Genomic DNA, 12,187 nt, shown 5'->3' with positions numbered 1-12,187 from the left:
TGACCATATTTGTCACCATATGTCATTTACCATTGTTGACTTTGTTGTTGAATATTTTTGGCAAGCACTGATCTTTCTCTATACCATAGTCAAGGGAAATATGATATCAAGATAACCAACAGACTGCTATATATCTCAAGAGCTGGATTACTGAAAACCTTCTTAGATATACTATTGTTGTGTAATAGTTGCATATATGGTGGGACGCACTGCCTGGGCAATGTAGGGCTTTACATTCAAAGCCAGTCATCTCTTATAAACATGTATGCTAAATTGGCCTCTCTTGTTGTCTTTGATTATTGTCTGATTTGACCACAGTAAATCGTGAGAAAAATGAATGAGTTATTTGTATGCTAATTTCAGTTTGTCAGTTTCAATAGAGTTGGTTATCCCATGGAAATGTCATCAGCCCTTGTGCTGACTTAGTCCTTGAGGCAGCCTTTTGTTTTACTATAAAAGCCTTTATTACATTATGACTGTCTGTTAGATGTGTTTTTAAGAGGACTCTCACTGTCAGACCTGGATCTGTCTTCTGTGAGCTTCTGAAAGGTGATTTTTATTTTTTTCCATCTCTTGGGAGAAAGATATGACTTGGAGGTGTAGGCCCTATTTTCTCTTCATCATATATGTCATAGTAAGATTAAACGACTGTAATAACTATGAAAAATGGTAACACTTGTATATTATCAGTATTATTCAGCTTTTATGTTGAATAATTGTGTTAAAAGTGTGTCCCTTACAGCAGGTTTTCTGAGTTTTTTATTTTTGCATTGAGTTTTCTCTTAGTTGTTTGAAGTCTTCTGCCATTTGATACAATAGTTGTTTCAAGTCTGAGTTTAAGCACAGTTAAATTTAATTCATGCCACCTGCTCTTAACTTGAAGAATGAAACTTTTGTCAACACAAGTTCAAGCTGTTTCTGAGGTGTCAGGCTAAGAGGGGTCAAAGACAGTCCAGCTTTCATATGCGTAGCATTAAACTATTGTTGTGTCTTGAAATAAGACTGCAATCAATAAAAAGAATAAAATAATAATAATAATAATAATAATAATAATAATCCCAGTATCAAGTGGTGAAATAAATGCAGGCAATTTCTATGGGTAGATACTATCTTCCTCAATCTTTAGACAGTAGTATTCAGTATACTAAACATGTACATCCCTGTGATATGATGGCAGGGTGACTTAGGTGTGCTTTGATTGTAATGTAATTGCAAAAATATATATGAATTGTTTTTATACAGCAGTGACACCCCATTGCAGCCATATCTTATTTTATAGTACATTTAGACCGCAAGCTTCCCGTAAACAAAGTACACATACAATAATACATCTGCATGTTTCTGTGCCAAAGCGTCAACTCAGCCTAACACAACCAAGTTCTGAGCATTACAAATTCCAAGGTTTCACACCTTCTCATGCACACATCATGGTTATGATGATTACAGCATTTAAGTTTAACATATTTTACCAGACCACATACAGGGAAGATGGCGATCACCTACTCTTTGCAGCAATTTGTCTGTGATAAAGTGGAAAAAATAAAATATAATTAGCACCTCCATTAACAGGATTATCCACTGATTTGGCCTGCTATTTATTTACAGCTGGGATGCAGTTACAAATAAAGGGGAAAAAAATGCAATTTTCAATGTTATTGTATTTGACAAAGATTATTTTCCATATTAATTGTTATTCAGTACTTTATACTTAATAATTTACAGGACTTATTTTGTATGTAGATTGCTTATTATGTTTTTTTTTTTTTTTTTAAGTCTTGCTTAAGAAAGTGCATGCTGACTCTTGACATAGTTGTGAGTCGATCTTGGACGCACGGAAGTAAATGCATAGACAGTAGTACTTGAAGCAACTGGTGTCCAGATTGTGGGTGAGCGCAACAAAAATTGTAAATATGGAAGTAAATGGACCTTCTGTTCAACGTAGGTGGATAGTGAAAGACGTTATGTGGGCCAAGAACAGTTTCAAAAGTTTTTGTTTGGTTTTTTGTAATCCTTGTTATTGTTGAACTTAACTCACGGTGTCGCTATACACCAGCCTTTAGATGGGTTCATTCCTCTATCCTTTGTGGACAGTCAGTCTTGTACGCCCATTGCGTGGTCGAGATTTAGAGCAATCACGGTGAATTGCTGCTGGTATTTGTGTTATGTGATTTATGTGTTTGTTGTGTCGATTCGTTAACGTCTGATGCTTGACGATGGAATCCAAAATCATCGCGTTTCAGCTGTGCAGCGTCTATTTCCTCCTTTGGTTGCAGGGCGCATATGGGGACATGAGCTATTCTTTTCCCGAGGAGATGAAACGAGGATCAGTTATTGGAAATGTAGCCAAGGATCTCGGGCTGGAGACGGGCGCTCTCTCTAACAGAAGGGCACGTATCGACACAGATGGGACCGACAAACGTTACTGTGACATAAACCTGAATACCGGAGAACTGATTGTTGCCGACAGGATTGACCGAGAAGGGCTTTGTGGAGAAAAGGCTTCGTGCATCCTAAAACACGAGCTTGTGCTGGAGAATCCTCTCGAGCTCCATCGGATTACTCTTCACATTCAAGACATTAATGATAACTCACCACAATTTAAGGAAAACATGATAAATCTAGAAATTCGAGAGTCTGCAGTCAGGGGAGCTCGTTTTGTGATAGAGGAGGCGCACGATGCGGATGTAGGACAGAATTCAGTTCAACAATACAGCCTGAAAAAAAATGAAAATTTCATTTTGGCTGCTAATGGAAACACAATAGAGCTTGTTCTTGATAAAGAGCTTGATCGTGAGAAACAACAGGAGCTCAATTTGCTTCTTACAGCTCTAGATGGTGGTTCTCCTCAGAGATCAGGTACAGTAGTCATACACGTCACTGTGCTGGATGCTAATGATAACGCCCCAGTGTTCAGCCAGGCCGTTTATAAAGCCAGTCTGTCTGAAAACTCTCCTATTGACACTGTAGTGGTCACAGTGAGCGCTACTGATGCAGACGAGGGGATCAATGGAGATGTGACGTATGAATTTGGACATGTCACTGAGGATGTGAAGAAGATATTTAGTATTGACAATAAAGTGGGTGAGATACGAGTAATTGGCACAGTTGACTATGAAACTACCACATCATTTGAAATACGCGTTAAAGCAAAAGATGGATTAGGACTATCTTCTTATGCTAAGGTAATAATTTCTATCACTGATATGAATGACAACGCCCCTGTAGTCAATTTGAAATCGCTGGTGAATCCCATACCAGAAGACACCTCACCTGGTACAGAGGTGGGCATCATTAACGTGCAGGACAGAGACTCTGAGCGCAACCGACAGGTCCGCTGCTCCATTCAACAAAATGTCCCTTTTAAGTTGGTTCCTTCTATTAAAAACTATTATTCTCTGGTGACCACAGGACAACTGGACCGTGAAGTAGTGTCTGATTACAACATTACAATCACTGCCACTGACGAGGGCTCTCCACCTCTGTCCTCCTCTAAAACAGTTCAGTTATCTGTAGCAGACATCAACGACAACCCGCCTGTGTTTGAGGAACAGTCGTACAGCGCATATGTGAGTGAAAATAACAAACCTGGCTCCACTTTATGTTCCGTTACTGCTCGAGACCCCGACTGGAGACAAAACGGTACAGTGATTTATTCTCTGTTAGGCGGTGAGGTGAACGGTGCCCCGGTGTCCTCCTATCTGTCTGTTAACGGAGACACGGGGGTGATCCACGCTGTGAGGTCGTTTGATTATGAACAGTTCAGGAGTTTTAAAGTCCAGGTGATGGCCAGAGACAACGGTTCTCCTCCGCTCAGCAGCAACGTGACCGTCAGTGTCTTCATATCTGATGTGAATGACAACTCTCCTCAGATACTGTACCCCGCCCCGGAGGGCAACTCCTTCATGACCGAGCTGGTCCCCAAAGCTGCACACGGAGGCTCTCTGGTGTCCAAAGTGATAGCGGTGGACGCGGACTCCGGCCAGAACGCCTGGCTGTCTTATCATATAGTGAAGTCCACAGATCCGGGACTTTTCAGTATTGGTGTCCACAGCGGAGAGATCAGGACACAGCGGGACATTTCTGAATCTGACAGCATGAAACAGAACCTTATTGTGTCAGTGAAAGATAACGGACAGCCGTCTCTCTCTGCCACCTGTTCCATGTATTTACTTATTTCTGATAACTTGGCTGAGGTGCCAGAACTGAAGGATATTTCTTATGATGAGAATAATTCCAAACTGACCTCTTATCTGATCATCGCTCTGGTGTCTGTGTCCACGTTTTTCCTGACCTTCATTATCATCATCGTGGGTGTGAGGTTTTGTCGCAGGAGAAAACCCAGACTGTTGTTTGATGGAGCAGTTGCCATCCCCAGCGCTTATCTCCCTCCTAATTACGCAGATGTTGACGGCACAGGAACTTTACGCAGCGCTTACAATTATGACGCCTACCTGACAACAGGTTCTAGAACCAGTGACTTTAAGTTTGTGTCATCTTACAATGACAACACACTGCCTGCTGACCAGACTCTGAGGAAAAGTCCATCAGACTTTGCAGATGCGTTTGGAGAATTGGAGGCGTCCTCAGAGGTATGAATACACAGGGTATCAATTTTGTTGACAGTGAAAGTGTTGTGTTTACAAACACAGTAAGTTCAAACACATTTCATTTTAAACAATTTTTAATCAGTTGCATAGTTAATAGCCGAATAATTTCCAAACTCACTTGCGTAATAATTCGCGCCGTGCGCCACTGTTATATTGAGTCCGTCTTTTTATCTGTCTGCATTCCGTCCTGTCTGTTTTCTTATTTTGTATGCCCAAGTTTGTGTAACCAATTTGTATCTTTACCAACCTTTTTTTCTTTCGTTTCCAAAATTGTGTTTCACTTTCTTTTTCAAAGATGGTGTGACAGCAGATTCATTCGTTAAAGTATTTTTTGTTGTCTTATTTTGAGGATTTATATGAGGGTATTAGTTTATTTTTTATTGTGTTCAGCTGTTTAATCTTGTTTCATTTGAGTAAGCCTCTGACACGTACAGCTTATTAGTGCAGGTTTTAATTAGTCTCAGAAATGTTACGTTTGTTTTCCAAGTCAGCAGAGAAAAGTTTGTTCGGTCAAATATATATATATAAGTATATATATATATATATATATATATATTTAATTTTATGATATAATACTTATTTTCACGTAGATTGTTCTTGTACTACCATCAAATGCTTGGTTTTAATTTCTCACTAAAATAATATCTTATCTCCTAACATGTGAAAGACATCAATAACAAGTGTATTTATCAAATAATTTCACTACATTTCACTAAAATTAACCACTAATCTACTGATTAGCTGGAGCAGAGGGCTACAATGCGAATTACTTTGTGATGAATTGTGGCAGATTCTATATTTGTCAAGTACATTAAGTTTATTTTAATGTTAGAGTTCATTTACCACACAATCATGTGATCACTGTTGCAGAAGAAAGATCTGTGTCCATATATGCTATCCTATGTCATTTTCCTTATGAGACATGTACGCTAAGAGCTTCTGATACATCTTTGTCCATTTCTCTCCCCTCTACAAAAGATAAAACCAAATTAAAAATATCTCACTTGTTATGCATTTATGCATACATATACTTAATCCACCTGCAATATTGTGCCATTTGTCTCAGAGGTCTGTTGTTGCTTGGATTGTGTCTCATTTGTTCATTGCTTTCATCAGAAGTTTCTACCACAAGTGGTCTTACGATTAATTAATTAACGATTTGTTGTCTTGCTGGTTATTTAAGTGGATGGCATTACCTATAGTTTGTAGATCTTTACATTTCAATCCTATCCTCCATGCTTTAACAGGTGTGTTTGGCTGTCCATGTATTTGAGTTTTGTTATAGATTTCTCTCTGCTCTTACCACCGTGATTATGAAATACAAAATGTCGAGTAAAAAAAAAAACTGATAGAGTTGTCATTCTAATTGGAGTTTGTCGTTTTGCACTGTGGGCATTTCTGCTGGGATTGTGATGGCTCAATCAATGACCTTTGTTTTATTCAAAACATTGTGAATCACATGTTTATTTTGTCCAGTCCTTGTTTTCACCTGTGGAGATCCAGACTTGTCATTGTTTTGTGGACCAATAATACATTTGTTCTTTAATACTTTAGACTTTATTACAGATCTGTCTACAATCTATGTACTGACAGAATAAGTGACTTTCCCTACCAGGTAACCCAAATAGCTGTATTTCTAGTATAATGGTTTTAGTATCTGCTGTGCCTGATTATTTTTCTGTGGAACATCTGGGCTTAAAGTGATTGGTCTTAACTACTTTTTAGAAGGCTATTCTGCCAGGTGCTGCCTGTTCTGATTATTTCTGGTCTTTTGTATAAGAAGTGTTACATCTGTAATGCATCTGCCGTTGTCTTGTTGAAAGTCCATCACAAAGTGGTAGTACACCCTGTACCTCTATTCTGTGATGGTATGAAGGAGTTTATTTTCCTCTCTTCAGAAGAAGGCAAAGTCTGGTTTAGTCCATGTGGTGTGGTAAGCCGTTCTAAACACCATAAGTCACCAATGTTATATCAGGTTGTAGTAGTATAATCAGTAAAGGTGGTCTTTAAGGGTCGTGCCCTTTTTGCTTAAACAAGAGACAAAACACAACATTAAATTTATCTGCATAAAGCATCTCGGACAAAAAAAGGAGATTTCTTTGTTCTGAATTTACATTCAAAACATATTTTGAATCTGAATGTGAAATTATCATTCTGTCCCCCCTCAGACCCTCTTCATAGTGTGAATTCTTGAAGACTAAAAAAGTTTGCAGGAATTACTTATATTACAAGATTTTAGGCTGGTCTTTGATGCATTTCCATAAAAATATGTTCGTTACTGTATGCAGAAGTCTAATTTTCCTAGAAAGGAATCAGAACAAGAGGGGGCAAAAGCTGAATGTCTCTCACTCCTCCTGGGTTTCGTTGCAAACATAGTGATTTTTGCAGTAGGTTTCACAATGTATTCAAACTACCATTATATCTTAAGACTGCAATCAATAAAGAAAACTCAAAACAGAAATCTAAAAGTCACAACTACTTGTTAGAGTAAACAGAGCACTGCTGTGAGGCGATTCTACCCTCATGTCAGAGTTTATATGCTTGGTGGATTACCCCAAACTTGAAGTAGAAACAGGATGGAGACTGAGGTTTTTTTCAGAAACCTTTAGTTTATTCTGCCCCATAAACTCCTCAGCTGTAGTGCTTTCATTTCTCCCCAGTATGTGACAGAATAAACCACTCTGAGGAAAGTCTGAATGACAGTTAATGTGATGATAAAACCACACAGTTACATTCAGTGCATTTATTGTCAGTGGTTTAAGATTAACTTGTAAATATGTAAATGATAACTCTGCAAACTACATAAATTAAATTTCATTCTAGCTATGACAGACAACCATATACCTTTTAAATCCAACCACAGATGAAGGTGCTACATATGCCAAATGTTTACAACCTCCCAGATGTGTAAATTATTATTAAAGTAATTATGGAAAATGAAACTTTACTGCATTTTAAGGCAGTGATAAAATTATCCAAGCTCTGAAAATTACTCACTATAGTCAACAGTAATATACAGCACCAACAAGACAACAGCAGAAGTAAAAGAACCAACAGGTGAAAAGAGTATAAGCAATCAACCATGCTGATCATGGCGTACAAGCAGCTGAGGCTAAACATTGTATGCCTGTGATATCCAGTGTAAAATATTCATTCAGAGCAGCACATTATCCTTACTATACCCAGATACTGGGAACACTACACCAGGTTTCCTCACAGGGTCACAGGAAATACACCGGCTGTTTATTTAGGTTAAGTGTATGCAGCAATGCTATAGTAAACATGACTGGCTGATCACTGTGTGAGGAAATCAATGTCTAAAGCACAGAAACAAGACTGGATACTCACAATAACAAGACATCAAATTCAAAACACATCAGTAAAATTCAGAGCCTGAACAATGCCATCAGTCTGCATTATCAATACACTGTAAGACTTGTTTTTTTTGACGTTGTTAGTTTATTATTTCCTGATGTGACCCTCATGTATAACTGCAGTTTAAAGTGCTGCTTATACGTAGCCTATTAGTTGTACTATCTGTATGTGCACATACAGATCGAAGTTAAAAACAGCCACAGCCAATTTGAAATGTTTCTTTTATTTTTCTTTTTTCGCTGTTTTTATGTAACTTAACTCACGGTGGCGCTATACACCAGTCTTAAGATATTTGAATTCCTCAGTCCCGTTGGTGTGGACATACATTTTTGTGCTCTTGTGTCTAGGGAGGGACACTCACCGTGGGATCGCAGTCGCTGTTCGTGTTACGTGGTTAAACAGGAGCATTTTTTCGCTTTATTCTTCGATCTTTTAGGAACTCATCGTTGATGATGGATTCGAAAACAACCTGGTTTCAGACGTGCGGGTTGTATTTCCTCCTTCTTTGGTTGCAGGGCGCATATGGGGACATGAGCTATTCTTTTCCTGAGGAGATGAAACGAGGATCAGTTATTGGAAATGTAGCCAAGGATCTCGGGCTGGAGACGGGCGCTCTCTCTAACAGAAGGGCACGTATTGACACAGATGGGACCGACAAACGTTACTGTGACATAAACCTGAATAACGGAGAACTGATTGTTGCCGACAGGATTGACCGAGAGGGGCTTTGTGGAGAAAAGGCTTCGTGCATCCTAAAACACGAGCTTGTGCTGGAGAATCCTCTTGAGCTCCATCGGATTACTCTTCACATTCAAGACATTAATGATAACTCGCCACAGTTTGACGAAGAATTGATCAATCTTGAAATTCAAGAGTCTGCAGACAGGGGAGCTCGTTTTGTGATAGAGGAGGCGCACGATGCGGATGTAGGACAGAATTCAGTTCAACAATACAGCCTAAAAAAGAATGAAAATTTCATTTTGGCTGCTAATGGAAACACAATTGAGCTTGTTCTTGATAAAGAGCTTGATCGTGAGAAACAACAGGAGCTCAATTTGCTTCTTACAGCTCTAGATGGTGGTTCTCCTCAGAGATCAGGTACAGTAGTCATACACGTCACTGTGCTGGATGCTAATGATAACGCCCCAGTGTTCAGCCAGGCCGTTTATAAAGCCAGTCTGTCTGAAAACTCTCCTGTAGATACTGTAGTGGTCACAGTGAGCGCTACTGATGCAGACGAGGGGATCAATGGAGATGTGACGTATGACTTTGGACATGTTACTGAGGATGTGAAGAAGATATTTAGTATTGATCGAAAATTAGGTGAAATACGAGTAATTGGCACAGTTGACTATGAAACTACCACATCATTTGAAATACGCGTTAAAGCAAAAGATGGATTAGGACTATCTTCTTATGCTAAGGTAATAATTTCTATCACTGATATGAATGACAACGCCCCTGTAGTCAATTTGAAATCACTGGTGAATCCCATACCAGAAGACACCTCACCTGGTACAGAGGTGGGCATCATTAACGTGCAGGACAGAGACTCTGAGCGCAACCGACAGGTCCGCTGCTCCATTCAACAAAATGTCCCTTTTAAGTTGGTTCCTTCTATTAAAAACTATTATTCTCTGGTGACCACAGGACAACTGGACCGTGAAGTAGTGTCTGATTACAACATTACAATCACTGCCACTGACGAGGGCTCTCCACCTCTGTCCTCCTCTAAAACAGTTCAGTTATCTGTAGCAGACATCAACGACAACCCGCCTGTGTTTGAGGAACAGTCGTACAGCGCATATGTGAGTGAAAATAACAAACCTGGCTCCACTTTATGTTCCGTTACTGCTCGAGACCCCGACTGGAGACAAAACGGTACAGTGATTTATTCTCTGTTAGGCGGTGAGGTGAACGGTGCCCCGGTGTCCTCCTATCTGTCTGTTAACGGAGACACGGGGGTGATCCACGCTGTGAGGTCGTTTGATTATGAACAGTTCAGGAGTTTTAAAGTCCAGGTGATGGCCAGAGACAACGGTTCTCCTCCGCTCAGCAGCAACGTGACCGTCAGTGTCTTCATATCTGATGTGAATGACAACTCTCCTCAGATACTGTACCCCGCCCCGGAGGGCAACTCCTTCATGACCGAGCTGGTCCCCAAAGCTGCACACGGAGGCTCTCTGGTGTCCAAAGTGATAGCGGTGGACGCGGACTCCGGCCAGAACGCCTGGCTGTCTTATCATATAGTAAAGTCCACTGATCCGGGCCTTTTCAGTATTGGTGTCCACAGCGGAGAGATCAGGACACAGCGGGACATTTCTGAATCTGACAGCATGAAACAGAACCTTATTGTGTCAGTGAAAGATAACGGACAGCCGTCTCTCTCTGCCACCTGTTCCATGTATTTACTTATTTCTGATAACTTGGCTGAGGTGCCAGAACTGAAGGATATTTCTTATGATGAGAAGAATTCCAAACTGACCTCTTATCTGATCATCGCTCTGGTGTCTGTGTCCACGTTTTTCCTGACCTTCATTATCATCATCGTGGGTGTGAGGTTTTGTCGCAGGAGAAAGCCCAGACTGTTGTTTGATGGAGCAGTTGCCATCCCCAGCGCTTATCTCCCTCCTAATTACGCAGATGTTGACGGCACAGGAACTTTACGCAGCGCTTACAATTATGACGCCTACCTGACAACAGGTTCTAGAACCAGTGACTTTAAGTTTGTGACGTCTTACAATGACAACACACTGCCTGCTGATGAGACTCTAAAGAAAAGCCCTACTGAGTTTGCAGATGCGTTTGGGGACTGTAATGAGTCGCCCGAGGTAGGCACATGTTTCATATCATATATACCAGATATGTAAATTATCCCAACGCGCGCGTACACACACACACACACACACACACACACACACACACACACACACACACTGTTGTGAACTATCATTACTGAAATGTTTGACTGTTCTGTCTCGTTTCTCTGTCCTTGGTGCTGAACACCAGATTTCTCATCTCTGTTTGGGCCTATTGACCTCTGTCTTATATTGACTTCCCACTTTTTCCCATGCTGCGTTTCATGTTTTCAGATTGGCAGCTATATAAAATTATAAATCTGAAACTGTTTTATTTTTAATAATAGACATGATCATTTCCATTTAATAGGTCCCTGCTAACAATCGTTTAATGGAAGTCCTTTAGATGACACCTGTGAAGGAAATTAGAGTTTCATGTCACATTTGCTTAAGACAGAAAATGAAAAATATGTTCTTCACAAATGAAAAAAGATTGTGACAATCTTAACTACACCTGTGTCTTTGGATAAATAATAATTTACCCATGTGGAACATTTTTATAGTTTTGTCAACACAACCTCTGACATTAGGTTAGGGTCAAAGATTTACTAAACATTTATTCTGGACAGTTTTTACTTGCACATACAGATATCTCACAATGCCCACACAACTGAAATAAATCTTTTTAATACTTAATTTCTAATTAAAAATGAAAAAACATGTCTAATCTTTGAAAAATTGATCATGTTACATAACCCTTTTATTTGCTGAACTTATGTCAACTTTTCTCAAATTAGACCATTACATAAGTGAAATTATTCTATGCATTTGTTTAGCACTAACCCTGTATTCTTCTTAGTAAGATTAATAGGTATTTCATACCAATTTTCAAACACTTTACTTTGTGTATGTAACTGTAAATCTCTATGTTAAGCAGAACTGATAGAACATGTCCAGTGGAAAAAAAAAAACATCCTGCTTTAAAGTCAACTTTAGCCTTCTGAGCTCACATCATTTATTTACTTCAGTCTGTAGTTATCATAGGTGATATGGGTAAAATAAAAAGCAACCTTACCCTTTGGAAAACTTTTAAAGTCTGAATGTCATACAACTATATATGCTTATTACGACAGCATTCACTGCTCCATATTACTGTATGAATGATGTTGCACTCAATTCAGTATTTATTTGATACAAAAGTATATCTAGTTTGACTGTGAGTGTGGTTGCATGTGGGCAGAAACTGTGCTGGTTGCTTGGGGGCAGATTTCTCTGTAGAGTTCTCTGTATCATCTGAATCAAGTAATGTCCAGGGTGTGAGATTCCTGCAGTTTGATGCTTTCCATTTGGCACCAGTGATATTTTCCGCAGTCCTATCTTTCTGTTTCAAGTGAACTTATTTTTTGT

General features: G+C 39.5%; 1 protein-coding gene across 10 annotated transcripts in view; it reads left to right on the top strand.

Annotated features, from left to right (window-relative positions):
- LOC146326785 (protocadherin gamma-C5-like) overlaps positions 1–12,187 on the top strand; it is a 233,111-nt gene that overhangs the window by 38,568 nt on the left and 182,356 nt on the right. For 2 of the 10 annotated variants that reach the window (XM_084719208.1, XM_084719194.1), the window contains exon 1: positions 2,199–4,589. The exons of 6 other annotated variants lie outside the window; for them this stretch is intronic. In XM_084719208.1, the coding sequence (XP_084575334.1) occupies positions 2,214–4,589 (2,376 nt within the window). In that variant the 5' untranslated portion in view covers positions 2,199–2,213. Of the gene's footprint in view, positions 1–2,198; positions 4,590–8,370; positions 10,814–12,187 lie in introns of those variants that run through there. 2 more of the 10 variants (XM_084719191.1, XM_084719205.1) reach the window with 2 other exon arrangements.

This window comes from Lutjanus erythropterus, chromosome 5 (assembly GCF_056507025.1).
Source record: "Lutjanus erythropterus isolate fLutEry1 chromosome 5, fLutEry1.hap2, whole genome shotgun sequence".
In the NCBI taxonomy this organism is placed as follows: domain Eukaryota; kingdom Metazoa; phylum Chordata; class Actinopteri; order Lutjaniformes; family Lutjanidae; genus Lutjanus; species Lutjanus erythropterus.
The sequence above is the reverse complement of the archived record's forward strand: the minus strand, read 5'-3'. Positions and strand labels throughout refer to the sequence as shown.